Source organism: Carlito syrichta, unplaced genomic scaffold (genome assembly GCF_000164805.1).
Source record: "Carlito syrichta isolate Samal-C Ts95f unplaced genomic scaffold, Tarsius_syrichta-2.0.1 Scaffold251499, whole genome shotgun sequence".
In the NCBI taxonomy this organism is placed as follows: Eukaryota; Metazoa; Chordata; class Mammalia; order Primates; family Tarsiidae; genus Carlito; species Carlito syrichta.
This window is the reverse complement of record NW_007195595.1, coordinates 356,754-371,814: the sequence shown is the minus strand read 5'-3', so window position 1 is coordinate 371,814 and position 15,061 is coordinate 356,754. Positions and strand designations below refer to the sequence as shown.

General features: G+C 42.0%; 1 protein-coding gene across 2 annotated transcripts in view; it reads right to left on the bottom strand.

Annotated features, from left to right (window-relative positions):
• Window positions 1-6,145: 6,145 nt before the first annotated feature.
• The window catches only part of SESN1 (sestrin 1), a 128,439-nt gene continuing 119,523 nt past the window's right edge, over window positions 6,146-15,061 (bottom strand). For both annotated transcript variants that reach the window (XM_008051993.1, XM_008051994.2), the window contains 4 exons: window positions 12,877-12,989; window positions 10,500-10,690; window positions 8,421-8,565; window positions 6,146-7,492 (listed from right to left, as the gene is read on the bottom strand). In XM_008051993.1, the coding sequence (XP_008050184.1) occupies window positions 7,406-7,492; window positions 8,421-8,565; window positions 10,500-10,690; window positions 12,877-12,989 (536 nt within the window). In that variant the 3' untranslated portion in view covers window positions 6,146-7,405. The remainder of the gene's footprint in view (window positions 7,493-8,420; window positions 8,566-10,499; window positions 10,691-12,876; window positions 12,990-15,061) is intronic.

Genomic DNA, 15,061 nt, shown 5'->3' with positions numbered 1-15,061 from the left:
TTGTAATATCATCACAAGTGTCATCCATATTGTGACCTGTGACAGGATTTCCCTTCCCTTTTCAGGGCTGAGTACTAATCCATCGTATGTATATACTACTTCTTGCTTGTCCTTACATGTGTCGACGGACCTTTGGGTTGTTTCTGTATCATGGCTGCTGCGAATGTGGCAATGACTAGGGGTGTGCAAATATCTCTCCGAGATTTTACTTTCATTCTTTTGTGTACATACCCAGAAGTGATATCTTGGATTGGACTGCATGACTTAACAAAAATTTATTCTTCACAGTTATAAGGAGTGGGAAGTCCAAGATCAAGGAGGCAGCCGACTCTGTTTGGTGAGGGCTCTCTTCCTGGTTTGCAGAGAGATGCCTTCTTGCTCTGTCCTCATGCGATCTCTCTCATGTCTCCCCTTCAAAGGCACTAATGACGCTCACGAAGGCTCCACTCTCATGATCTAATTACCTCCCCAAACCACATAGGGCTTCCACATGTGAATTTGGGTAGGATTCAGTGCATAGCAAGTGGGATTGCTGGACCATATGGTAATTCTATTTCTAATTTTTGGAGGAACCTCCATACTGTTTTCCCTAGTGATGATATTATTTTACATTTCCACCAACAGTGCACAGATTTCCAATTTCTCCACATCCCCACTAACTCTTGTGTTTTTATTTATGGTGTGAGGTGATGTCTTGTTGTAATATTGCTTTGCATTTGTCTTATAATTAGCCTTTTGCACTCAGATGTCCCCTCTGAGGGAACATCATAAATCTAGAAAACCACTCAGATGTTCCCTCTCAGGGGACAAAAAGAGATTGCTGGTGATTATACAGGACAAACTTATACAAGCACAATTTTTTCAAAAATGTGTTTCCTTGAAGTTTTCCACTCAAAAACAATGAAAAACCTATGTCCCATTTGAAATTTGTCAAGCTTCTGATTGATTGGTTGAGAAGTGGTTTTCAGGCATCACAAGTACACCCACCCTTCCACGTCATCTTCAAAAACAGACTGGACAATAAATTACATATTATTAATGTGGGAGGAAGAAAATGGGACTGCACTGTCTGCTCAAATAGAAAAACACCAGGTGGAAGATGTCCAGCACATTCCTATTGTACATGTATCAGTGAACCTGCAATGCGTGTCAGTGACTGTTTCACGTTACCACACATTAAAAAAAGACAAGATATAAATTTTGTTTTTTTTGTTATAAATAAGTTCCTCAATGTCCAAAATTTCATTATAAACCAAATATCGTTACAATAAAATAATTGGTTCCAATGCTCTACTATTTAAAATGAAATGATTCCTTTTTTGCTATTTTGTAAAAAAAGTGTGGTTGAGTTGCTGATGGGTGATCCATGAGATGTTTCCAAGTGCAAAGAGTTAGTTGTGTTGAGCATCTTTTTATATATTTTTTGTTTCATATTTTTTGTTTGTTGGCCATTTGTCTATCATCATTGGACAAATGTCTATTCAAGTCCTTTAAGTCCTTTGCCTATTATTATTTTTTTTTTTGAGTCTCACTTTGTTGCCCAGGTTGGAGTGCAGTGGCATGCTCACAGTCACTGCAGCCTCGACCTGCTGGGCTCAGGCGACCCTTCTGCCTCAGCCTTCCAAGTAACTGGAACTACAGGCACGTGCCACCACGCCCAGCTAAATTTTTGATTTATTGTAGAGATGAGGTCTCACCAAGTTGCCCAGGCTGGTCTTGAATCCACAGGCTCAAGCAATCCTTTCACCTTGGCCTGGGATTACAGGTGTGAGCCACCACGCCTAGCTACCCATTTTTAAATTGAGTTATTCACTTTTTTTGTCGTTGAGTTGTAGGAGCTATATTCTGGATATCAGCCCATTATCAGATATATAATCTGCAAATACTTCCTCCCATTCCATAGGTTCCTTTTTCACTCTTTTGTATCCTTTGATACACAGACTTTTTTTTTTCACCCCCCAGACTGAAGTGCAGTGGCACCATCACAGCTCACTGCAGCCTTGACCTCCTGGGCTCAAGCGATCTGTCCACCTCAGCCTCCCAGGTAGCAGGGACTACAGGTGTGCCCACACCTGGCTAATTTTTTGGTTTTCTGTAGAGATGAAGTCTCACTATGTGGCCCAGGCTGGTCTGGTACTTCTGGGTTCAAGCGATTCTTCCACCTCAGCCTGCCAAAGTGCTGGGATTACAGGCATGAGTCATTGTGCCTGGCTGACATTTTAAAGTCTAGCATAACTCCATTTGTCTACTTTTTCTTTTGTTGCCTATGCTTTTGGTGTCATATCCAAGAAGTCATTACCAAATCCAATGTCATGAAATCTTTCCCTAGTTTTCTTCCAGGAGTTATAGTTTTAGGTTCTTACACCGAGGTCTTTGTTTTGAGTTAATTGTATAAAGGGCCGGGGTCCAACATTATTCTTTTGCATGTGGATATCTAGCTTTCCGAGCACCATTTGCTGAACAGACAGGGCTTTTCCCCACTGAATGGTCTTGGCTCCCTTGTTAAAGATCATTTGACCATATATACTTGAGGGTTTATTTTTAGGCTTTCTTTTGTATTTCATTGGTCTATATATTTGTTTTTAATGCCAGTACCATTTTGGTTACTGTTGCTTTGCAATATGTTTTGAAATTAGGAAGTTTGTTCAACTTTGTTCTTTTTCCAAGATTTTTTTGGCTATTCAGGGTTCCTGAGATTCTAGATGAATTTTAGGATGGAATCCTCTACTTCTGCAAAAAATGTCATTGAGGTTTTGATAGAGACTGCATTGAATTTACAGATCATGTCAGGTGATCTTAACAGCAATAAGTCTTTCACTGTAGGAACAAGAGATGTCTTTCCATTTCTTTTGTGTCTTTAATTTCTTACCATGATGCTTGACAGTTTTCAGTGGATAAATTTCTTGTCTTAGTCTGTTCAGGCTGCTGTAACAAAGTATCTTAGACTGGGTAATTTATAGATAACAGAAATTTATTGCTCACGGTTCTGGAGGCAGAGAAGTCCAAGATCAAGGATTTGGTGTCTAAGTAAAGGAGTTCTTCCTCATAGATGACTCCCTCCAGCTGTGTCCTCACATGGTGGAAAGGGGGAATCTCTGGGCCTCTTTTATAAGGGTACAAATCCCGTTCATGAGGGCTCAGCCCTCTGAACCATCTCCCAAAGGCTCTACTGCTTAACACCATCACAAAGGGGACTAGGTTTCAACATATGAATGGGGCAGGGGGCACATGGACCACAGCATGTCTCCTCAGTTATGCTTATTTCTGAGTGTTTTCTTCTTTTTGAAGCGATTGTAAGTGGAATCATTTCCTTAATTTTCTTTTTGATTGCTCATTGTTAGTGCTTAGAAATGCAACTTGTTTGTATTTTCATTTTATATCAACTTTGTTGAATTTGTTTATTCTACCGGAAACCACGCCCTCAGGCACCCCAAGACAAGCCTGAACATTAAACAGAAATTCTACTTATTTTGACTGGGTGTGCAAGCTCATGCCTGTAATCCCAGCACTTAGGGAGGCTGAGTCAAGAGGACTGCCTGAGCCCAGGGGTTCAAGACCAGTCTGGGCAACTTGGCAAGACCTCAACTTTACAATAAGTCAAAAAATTAGCTGGGCATGGTGGTATACACCTGTAGTCTCAGTTACTTGGAAGGCTGAAGTGGAAGGATCGCCTGAGCCCAGCAGGTGGAGGCTGCAGTGACTGTAAGTGTGCCACTGCACTCCAGCCTGGACGACGGAGTGAGGCCGATTCAAAAAAAAAAAAAAAAAAGAAATTCTACTTTTTTCCTTTCTTTCCTGAGGGCAAAGCTGGGAATTGGGCAGGAGCTTGGGTGAGTCAAAGGCCACACAGTCCCTTACCTGTTTTAGTGTAGCATTCTCCTGGCTTTGCATTTGCCTAAGTGCTGCAGCTTCTTACTGGCTCCTTAGAGCTCTCCCAGAGGTATGCTGGACCACAGACTGTGGTTACCTCGTCTTTCCGGGAGTATGAGGACAGAGAGCGCCCTGGGCACCGTCTTGCTAACATGGCTCCCTATCTGCTCACCTTTACTATCCCTTGGGTTCCACATGTCTAGATATTCTAATGAACTTTCAGACTGTATCGATGAAAAGCTGTTTAACCAACACATATTATTTATCTACTTATGTACCAGTGGTCATATCAAAATTAATCCCAGTCTTATAGTAAGAGAGACTTATGTTTGGCTTAGTAAAAAAGTTTCCCAAATTTTGCCAAAAAACTAATTTAAAAAATCAAATCCTGGGAACCTCAACCAGAAATCTTTTCATGATTACTTTGGGAACAAAAAATTTCCTCTAGTGGGGAAAGGTCTGGCTATCCCTTAATCTACTTTCCCCAATTATTTTGGAAACTATTCATTTCAAAGACTATAGTAAAACCCTGTGTGTTTAGTTTAGAGAAAACATTCTGGTAACAGGAAGCACCTGTGAAATGGGAGGCCTTGAAACACTAACTGTGTATCACATGCACTTTTATTACTTTAGGTATAAGCACATTTTTTTTTTTGAGCTGGAGTCTCACTCTGTCACCCATGCTGGAGTGCAGCGACATGCTCATGGCCACTGCAACCTCAACCTGCTGGGTTCAGATGATCCTCCTGCCTCAGCCTTCCAAGTAGTTGGAAGTACAGGTGTGCGCCACCACACCCAGCTACTTTTTGGATTTACTGTACAGAGGAGGTCTTGCCAAGTTGTCCAGGCTGTCCTCGAACTGTAAGCTCATGAATTCTCTCACCTCAGCCTCCCAAAGTGCTGGGGTTATAGGCATAAGCCACCGTGCCCGACCAAGCACACTTTTTTTACTCATTAAAATTTTAATTGCATCTTCTGATTTCTAAGTATTTACAAGCTCCCATGGACTAAGATAATGCATTCCAAGTGATCTTGCTTTATCACAACTAGAACTAGAAAATGACTTACAAATTTCGTTAAATATTTGCTGAAGTTAACAGCAACAGTCTGTTCCTATCTAAGGTGATAGTCTTGTCTTCTCATTCAGGTCTGATCCTTGAGCGTAGGTACCACACTATTCAAAATGAAGCCTTCCCAACCCCCACTTGCACCCACCTTATCCCCCAAATTTGTAGGCACTAGACTGAGATCAGCAAATGTTTTGAGGAGCAATGGAGTTATCACACCAGGCGTGGGGCTCACGTCTGTAATCCCAGAACTTTGAGAGGCAGAGGTGAGAGGACTTCCTGAGTCCGGGGGTTCAAGACCAGCCTGGGCAACATGGCAAGACTTCATCTCAACGATAAATTAAAAAATCAGCCAGACATGGTGGCACGCACCTGTGGTTCCAGCTACTTGGAAGGCTGAGGCAGAAGGATCACCTGAGCCCAGCAGGTCAAGGCTGCAGTGGCCACGAGTGTGCAACTGTACTCCAGCCTGGGCGACAGAGTGAGACTCCAACTCTCAAGAGTTATCACAACAGCTTCAATTGAATTTGAAGCTATTTCTAGTCATCGGATAAAGTGTCATTTTTGTTCTGTAGTCATCAGTGCCTCATGAATCCTTGTTTCTAATAATTTTTTTTTTTTAGTTAGGGGCGCTCTCACTCTGTCACCCAGGCTGAAGTGCAGTGGCACAATCATTCATGGCTCACTGTGGCTTCAACCTCCTGGCCTCAGGTCATCTTTCTACCTCAGCCTCCTGAGTAGCTGGGACTCCAGGCATATGCTACCCTGCCTGGCTGATTTTTTAAATTTTTGTAGAGACGAGGTCTCACTATGTTGTCCAAGCTGGTCTCAAACTCCTGGGCTCAATCAATCCTCCTGCTTCAGCCTCCCAAAACTGCTGGGATTACAGGCATGAGCCACCATGTCTGGCCTCTAATAATTCTTAAAATTCTATTTGAATTCTAAAGCACCTCAGTTCAAAAGGGACCAGGCATGGGACCATATTCGTCATTTCCAAGATAAAAATGGTCTTAGATAAGACTCTGAAGAAGGTTCACTCCTTTTTGCAATCTTTCAAAATGGCTTTAAGGGTTTTGTCACCTAATGGCAGCTTCTTCAGACTACAGCATCATCTGAGTGTGAGACTACCTGGCTTATGAAAGTAGGTAGAAAATCAGAACTGCTGCTGATTGTAAGGTCATGAGTTTTTAAGAGATTGAGAAAGCAAATAAAATTGGAGAAAAATTATTCTTTATTGAAAAATACCAATAATACTGACAGACTTCAAAAGCAATTCACGCTTCCAGAATACAAAGTACTTATATACTTTTTCAAATCCGTTTGCATTTCAAACAAAGATAGCATTTTTGTAAATCAAATTTGATAACCTGACTAAAAAATACTTTCCAGCTTTATTATTTAAGGAGCTGCAAACCTTTAAAGTAGGGGCTGCGAGGCAGGCAGGAGCAGGGGGACAGTCACACCTGGAACTGCGCAGCAGTCTCCAGCAACATGTCCCACAGCTTGGGTGTCAGCGACAAAAATACCGCACAAGACAGTGGCCCTCCAGTGTCAGAGAATCTTGTGAAACAGCCTATCAAAAGATAGCCAGTTCTTATCATTTACACACTTTCACTTAAGATGGAAGAAAACCTTTTCATTTATTTATTTATATATATAGTTTTAAGAGACGAGGTCTCCCTGTGTTGCCCAGGCTGGTCTTGAACTCCTGGGCTCAAGCGATCCTCCCACCTCGGCCTCCCAAAGTACTGGGATGACAGGCGTGAACTGCTGCGTCCAGCCAGAAAAATCTTTAAGAATGCCACTGTAATTGAATATCCTCCAATAACTCTGAATTAAAAAAAAAAAGTCATGAAAGAAATGAACTGTTATCACTCCGAATGGTCTTTGCTGAGCTGTAGTAATTCTATGCTTTTTGAGTTACCAAAAAAATGAACACTTATGCGAGTTTAATTTGAAACCACACGAATTACGTAGGTAGGCTCAGATAGTAGCAGTGTTCACTTTTATTACTAACAGCTTAACCGAAACAGCCATCTATTCATTCCGCAGCAGGAGATAGCAGCACCAAGATCTTCTAAACTCCTTTACGTATAAAGCTTAAGTCACCATCCATGTCCCCTTCTTGGCATGCTCCAACTCTTGTTATCTTATTTGACATAAAAGCAACAGGATTTGGAGAGTTACTATGTGCTGTATTAGAACAGTTACACAGCACCTTGTACTGTCAAAAAGCAAAACACTGTGAACGGCAGCCCTTCCTCACAGCTCCGGACCGCAAGCTGCCATGCACTCACCGCTGGTGCCAGCAGTGGCCAGTTCCACAGTACGACAGCAGAAACTAAAGGAATCATGGCACAGTGGGTTTCCGAATTCTTTGTCTACCATTGGTCCTGGGGCTTAGTAACTTCCCCTTGTAGACTGTGTCTTCGGAACATTCCAGAATCATCTTTAAGGGAGGCAACGCATCAGGTCATGTAGCGGGTAATGGCTCTCAGAGCGTACAGCAGTTCTGCCTGCACCCTCGCTTCTACAAGAAGCAGATTAACATGAACCTGAGGATAAAACACGACATCATGGAAGGGGTTATATGAGCATCTACAGTCACAGTTCTTCAGTGCAGCGAAGAAACACAAAAAGTAAGTACTTTTTCTGAATGCTGCTGAATAACTCAGAAGTCTTGGGTTTGCTGAACAGAATATCAATTTCTCAAAACCAAAAGTACCTGATGTTCTTTCCGAATAGAGGGCTTGAGCTTTCATTTCATTTTGATCCCATCTCTTGGAGGCTTGTTATATTTCAGAACACCTAGACACTGCTTTATCGGAATATCAACTTTCCCTACCAAATCATTATTCAGTCATTTCTATAAAGATGTTTCAAAGAGAATAGTCATTTCTACCAATACACAGTCAAAAAGAACATGTACAGAACATGAGAGCCATGCCAGCACTGCGGCAGACGGCCCAGCCCCTACCTTCTCTGTCTTTAATCTTTTTTGTTTGTTTTTTGAGTTGGAGTCTTACTCTGTCGCCCAGGCTGGAGTGCAGTGGCATGCTCATGGCCACCGCAGCCTCGACCTGCTGGGCTCAGGCAATCCTTCCGCCTCAGCTTTCCAAGTTATCGGAACTACAGGTGTGCACCACCTTGCCCGCCTAATTTTTTGATTTATTATAGAGACAAAGGTCTCACAAAGTTGCTCAGACTGGTCTAAAACCCCTGGACTCAGGCAATCCTCTCCCCTTGGCCTCCCAACGTGCTGGGATTACAGGTGTGAGTCACCATGCCCAGTGCTACCTTTATTCTTTTAGTCTCTCACCATGAATGAGGTTCCCTTCCAAGGAGGTACCTGAGGCAGCTGTCCTGGAATGTTCTTTGGGTCAATAGGGGTGACGGAAAGGGTCTGAGGGTCATTGTGTTAGGTGAAGGAGACTAAGAATGACTGCTAAGTTACAGAATAAACAAGCCTCAACAGGCACGTACCTTCTCAGAGTGCTTGAACTGCCTCCAGAAGCTGTCATACATTCTTTTGGTAACCTTTTCGGGAGTGCAAACAACAGTTTTGATATAAACTTTAAAGCTACGATCCAGCAGCTGGTTAATTTCACCATAGTCATAGTCATCATATCTATTAAATGAAATAGTGAGAATGACAATATTTTCAGTATATAATCTGTTTTCTTCTTATAGAAATAGACATATCAGTCACAAATGCTGTATTGTTTCCCTTTTTATGTGGGCAGATGTCCCCCTAGATGACACAGCTTCACAACTGGGGTTGGGTGGGAGAGTATAAATGAATAAGAAGAGAGTACTTAGGGAGAGAAACACCGTTGTCTAGGGCCTAAGATAATTCCCGAAAGCCAACAATATTAACATCGTAGCACTGGTACCCAGCAATAGTGTATATTTACAATCACAAACAAGCAACCACACTGTGAGGAATAAAGACAGAATTTGAGTATTGCCAAAATTAAGAAATCAATCAAGTATATCTGTTATTGGTACTATTTTTTTTTTTAAGTTGGAGTCTTGCTTTGTTACCCAGGTTAGAATGTAGTGGCACACTCATAGCCACCGCAGGCTCGACCTGCTGGGCTCAGGTGATCCCTCCGCTTCAGCTTTCCAAGTAATTGGAACTTCAGGCGTGAGCCACCATGCCCAGCTAATTTTTTAATTTATTGTAGAGACAGATCTCGCCATGTTGCCCAGGCTAGTCTCGAACCTCTGGGCTCAAGTGATTCTCTCGCCTCAGTCTCTGAAAGTGTTGGGATTACAGGCGTGAGCCACGCCGCCCAGCTACTGGAACTATTATATGGTATATAAATTGTACTTGATTTGTGTAAATAAAAATAATGATTTTACTCATGTTTCTAGAGTTTCTGGGGTCAGATGAGAACAGAGGCCAGGGGTGGAGGATGAGGGACGGTTTCCACATGGCCTCACAGTGTCTACACTTAGGAGAGGCTGTCCCACCTTAAGCCAAGATGGTGGCACAGTGTCTGCTCTGTCCAGTGGTGATGGATTCCAGGGCACACTGAAATCTCCTACTAAGTTTCCAGGGGAAAGTGCTCACAAAGCTGGTCCCACAACCATTAGGTAAGCTGAAGTCAACAGTCTAGCCACTGATGAATGGGAAATTCAAGTTGCTCAGAAGCGCCCTAAATGCCAGAGCAATTAAGAGTAGATTAAATAGGGTCTATAGGTTCCACCCAGAGTCACTAACAAAATGAAAAGCAAGAGGAAGCTGGATTCTAAAGCTAAAGGAACCAGCAAGCCCTGCAGCAGGAAGTTTGTATAATGGCTGCATTTCCCACATAACATAGCGTGGCTGAAAACCTCACAGTAAGAACATGGAAGCAGCTGGGTACAGTGGCTCACACCTGTAATCCCAGCACTTAGGAGGATTGCCTGAGTCCAGGGGTTCGAGAGACCAGCCCGGGCAACTTGGCAAGACCTCATCTCTACAACGAATCAAAAAATTAGCCAGGCATGGTGGCATGTGCCTGTGGTTCCAGCTACTTGGAAGGCTGAGGCAGAAGGATCACCTGAGCCCAGCAGGTCAAGGCTGTGGTGTCCATGAATATGCCACCACACTCTAGCCTTTGTGACAGAGTGAAAGTCTGACTCAAAAAAAAAAAGAACATGGGAGCTTTGTATTTTGATTAAGTATTATGGGAGCAGGCAGGGGCTGGAGACCAGCCAGGGGGGCTATTCAAGAATCCGAGCTCCAGGGAGGTAGAAGCATGGGCATGTCAGGAGAGAGAAGATGCCGCAGATGCTCAGTGACAAATTGCCTCTTCCCCTGTGTCCTTTTGTTCTCCCTTTCCTGGAGGCAGCAGTCATTAAACTCCGGTTAGAGTCCCTGACTCTCCCTCCTGCCTCCCTAGGAGAGTGGAAGAAAACTAAGCTGCAACAAAGTGATTCTTTGAAGCATAAAAATAAGTTACTGGGGAGGAGATGGCTGTGAGCACATGTAATCTATGTGGATGTGTGTTCTAGACACCTGAGAGATCTAGCCCAGAGGAGAACATCTCTATAAACACAGGACAACATACTAACCTTATTCCAAACATGCAGTGAATATAGTTCCAGATAGCCCGTCTAAGCATTGAGGTATCAACATCTTTGTGCATTGCCATTGTATTGTAAGTAAGATTGTAAGCGATGTGAAACTTTTCATCAATCAGCTGTCCCACATCTGGATACAGGCGATTTACCAAGGAGTAACCGTGGTCTTCCCAGCAGTAGTCCTAAATACAGGGAACAGAGCAAGTGTGAGTTACTAGCATGTGGCCAAGGACTGTGCTCCATCTAAGCTCTGTGACCATGGCAGCTGGAATCCACACGTGCAACCTCCTCCCCCACCCCCGCCCCGGCTCCCAGCCCCTCTGGCTCACCAGTCGTATGGCTGCAATTTCCACATACTGCAAAAGGTTGTGCTTTGTAACTGAGCAAGTTTAAAAGCCAACAGTCTCTTCCCTTGACACCCTGGTCACGGATTTTTAGGCTGAGTGTCTCTGCACTCAGCCTCCAAAGGCGACCCGTCTTGGGCAGTCTCTTTCTTTCCATTGCTGCAGCCAATCAAACGATCTTCCCATTTTGTGAGTTTTTAATTCAACACGTCCATCACCCATTCCTTCCCTTCCTATCCCCTTCTGACTTTTGGCCCTACTTAACTGAGTGTCCTAATGAGTCTTCCTGTATTAAATCTCATCTCCTTTCTTTCTACCTCAAAGAAAACGTAATAAGCACCTCCACTTCTATGTTGCTCCCATATCTGTTTTCCTAAAATACCTCCTGGACGTTATGCCATCACTCTGGTCAAAGCCTACAAACCAGCTGGGTGCGGTAGCTCATATAGCTGCCTACAATCCCAGAACTTTGGGAAGCGGAGGTGAGAGGATTGCTTGGGCCCAGGGGTTCAAGACCAGCCTGGGCAACTTGGCAAGACCTTGTCTCTACAATAAATCCAAAAATTAGTCAGATGTGGTGGTACACGCCTGTAGTTCCAGTTACTCAGGAGACTGAGGCAGGAGAATCGCCTGAGTCCAGCAGGTCAAGGCTGCGGTGGCCGTGAGTGTGCCACTGCATTCCAGCCTGGGTGACAGAGTGAGACTCCAACTCGAAAAAGAAAAACAAAAGCCTATCAACCCCATTTACTCGAATGGACATTTAAATCGGGCATTTAAAGGACACCTGACCAAATTTTAACTGAATTACCACTAATCAGAAACAGGAACCCTTTGTTGGAAGCTCTCAGCTGCCAGCCAGCCTCTTGGGGACCCTCCCTCACTCTGTCCCTCAACCTAAGCTCAGTTGCTGTGACAGTGCCCTTGTTTTCTGACCATCCAAATCCTTCACATCCTAATCTTACTCCATATAATTTCCAGCCCACACGATCTCTTTAATTTCTAATCTATTTTATTTCACAACACGGTTTAACTATCAAGTAAAAATACATATTCTATAACTCATCCTTGTGTCTAACCACAAGAAACAAAACCTTGTGGTTCTCAAATATTTTCATAATTCTGGTAAAAACAGTTATTATTTAACACCATCCCCTAATAATAATTGGGAAATTTGGGAATATCAACTCATCTGAATTAAATGCTTACCTATTGAAATGAAATATTTTGGCCAGGTGCCATAGCTCAAGCCTGTAATCCCAGCACTTGGGGAGGCCAAGGCTAGAGGATTGCCTGAGCCTGGGGGTTTGAGACCAGCCTGGGCAACATGGTGAGATCTCGCCTCTACAATAAATCAAAAAATTAGCCAGGCATGGTAGCACCTGTAGTTCTAGCTACTTGGAAGACTGAGGTGGAAGGATCACTAGAGCCTAGCAGGTCGACACTGGGGTGGCCATGAGCGTGCCATTTCACTCCAGCCTGGGTGACAGAGTGAAACATCAACTCAAAAAAAAAAAAAAAAGAAAAAAGAAAAAGAAAAGTTTAAGGCCGGGCACAGTAGCTCATGCCTGTAATCCCAGCACTTTTGGGAGGCAGAAACAAAAGGATTGCCTGAGCCCAGCAGGTTGAGGCTGCAGTGGCCATGAGCATGCCACTGCACTCCAGCCTTAGAGACAAAGTGAGATAATGACTCAAAAAAAAAAAGAAAAGAAAAGAAAAGAAAGAAAGAAATTAAATATTTATGCAATAAATGATCTAGGAGATACATACATTTAAACTACAATATGACTCTACTGATGGATTGGAAGCAGCCTTACAAAATTAGGCACAGAATTAATATTTGCTAGTTAGTTGATGATTTTCAGCTTTTTTTCTGGAACTAGAGGATAATACAGCTGCTGTTGTTCCTGAGACACTGTTTGCAAAGCACTTAGCATAGTTCTCAAATCTAGCCAGGTCTTTCTTATTTTAAGTCAGATCGAACTATCTCTAGTCAATCATGTGAATACAGCAAGCTGCCATTTTACCTGGACACGGAATGTGGGAACATGCATCCCATGTCTAGAGAAATCTTTATAGCCATAACTAGTATCTTCAAAGTGACGAGACACATCTCTTGCTGGTGTAACTTCTTCATCATCTGAAAACAAAAGAAGCCACTGAAAGCTTTCCCCCAAAACAGGATGCTAGGTAAAACTGATTTCATCTAGAACAAGTACAAACAGTGTAACTCTCTGACACCGAGTAGCCAGTATCAACCAAAACAGTCTGACACCTATACAAAGAAGTAGCTTACTTGCTAGCAAACAGAATATAGTAAAAGGAGTTATAAGTAAATAAACATATAAATAAAAGTTAAATCTAAATCTAAATAAATAAAAGGAGTGTTATAAATAAACACTCATAGTTTAATTCTCTATGCCTTTTTATTCTCTTTCATAAACACTCATAGTTTAATTCTCTATGCCTTTTTATTCTCTTTCATAAATAAACACTCATAGTTGAATTCTCTATGCCTTTTTATTCTCTTTCATAGACCCTTTCTCCCTGTCTCTTGTCTCAATTTATATATATTAGGTTCTACTGAAAAATATGCATTCAGGCCAGGCATGGTGGCTAAAGCCTATAATCCCAGCACTTTGGGAGGCCAAGACAGAGGATTGCCTGAGCCTGAGAGTTTGAGACCAGCCTGGGCAACATGGTGAGACCTTGTCTCTACAATAAATTAAAAAAATTAGCTGGGCATGGTAGCACGTGCCTATAGTTCCAGCCAGCAGGTCAAGGCTGCGGTGGTCAGAAGCATGCCACTGCACTCCAGCCTGGGCGACAGAGTGAGACTCTGATTAAAGAAAAAAAAATATGTATATATATATGTACATATATAAATACATTTTTTTTTCAGTATGAACATGCTTTTAAATAAACTTTAAGATAGAAACTATTAAAATCAGCTATGCTCTAATGTTTAGCATTTAGATGATTTTTGGTGAATATTCATGACCTACTATATATAATATGAGCAAGAAAAGAAGTCCCATGAGTTGACATTTTCGCAGCTTCCTGCATTGGCCCTAAGACTTTCTGGACTATTATGTTTCGGAATCGATGAGATGATTGTTTCAAGTAAGCACTGCATTATATAACTCCACATCTTCAGGCATAGAAACAAAGATTTTTCCTGGAAGAAAAATAGGCTAATACTTGACCTCCATGTAAACAAATTTGATGTTTTCTTTGCTACAAAGAAGTTTGATGCTTTTAATTCTTACAGTTCTACTCTATTATTGTCAAATACATTTGGAAATAGTTTATGAACTTTTTGTCCTTTGCATTACCTGGTTTATATATATTAATTTCTATAGCCTGCATATAAATAAAGGTCAAGCATAAAGGAATTAGATTGCTGTTGGTAATTTAATAAATAGCTCCTATTCACAAATCATGGAATTTTTTTTTTTTTGAGTTGGATCTCACTGTCGCCCAGACTGGAGTGCAGTGGCCGCTCCCGGCCACCGCAGCCTCGACCTGCTGGGCTCCAGTGATCCTTCTGCCTCAGCCTTCCATGTAGCTGGAACTACAGGCGTGCGCTACCACGCCCAGCTAATTTTTAATTTTATTGTAGAGATGAGGTCTCACCAAGTTGCCCAGGTGGGTCTCGAACCCATGAGCTCAGGCAATCCACTCACCTCAGCCTCCCAAAGTGCTGGGATTACAGGCTGAGCCATCGAACCCGGCTTTGAACCATTTTCAAACAATGAACTTGAAATTACTGCACAAGAATAGATGTCTTCCAAATCTCATGGAATTGCTATAAGATAAAAAAAGAAAGACATAGGAAACATTTTAATGTTTTGAAAGTTAAAGTGCTGTATGCAATAATTTATCTTATTATTATGATCATTAAAATATTGCCACCTTTAAATAAATATCAACGTGTTTATTTAACACTTTTTTGTTGATGTTTCTAGATAACATAAATCAGATAAAGACAAAATAAGCCAATGCAACCAGTTCAATACATTTTATATTATCATTGCTTGATTATTAGATTAGTGATGCTTTTAAGTGAAATGTCACTCCAGAAAGTCATAGAGGCTAGTAAGATTATGCATTTAACTGACAGAAACTTGACCATTCTTCTCAGATTCATCATAACTCAATCTCATATTGACTTTATTTCAAAAGGATTATCTTGGTATTATAAATATCATA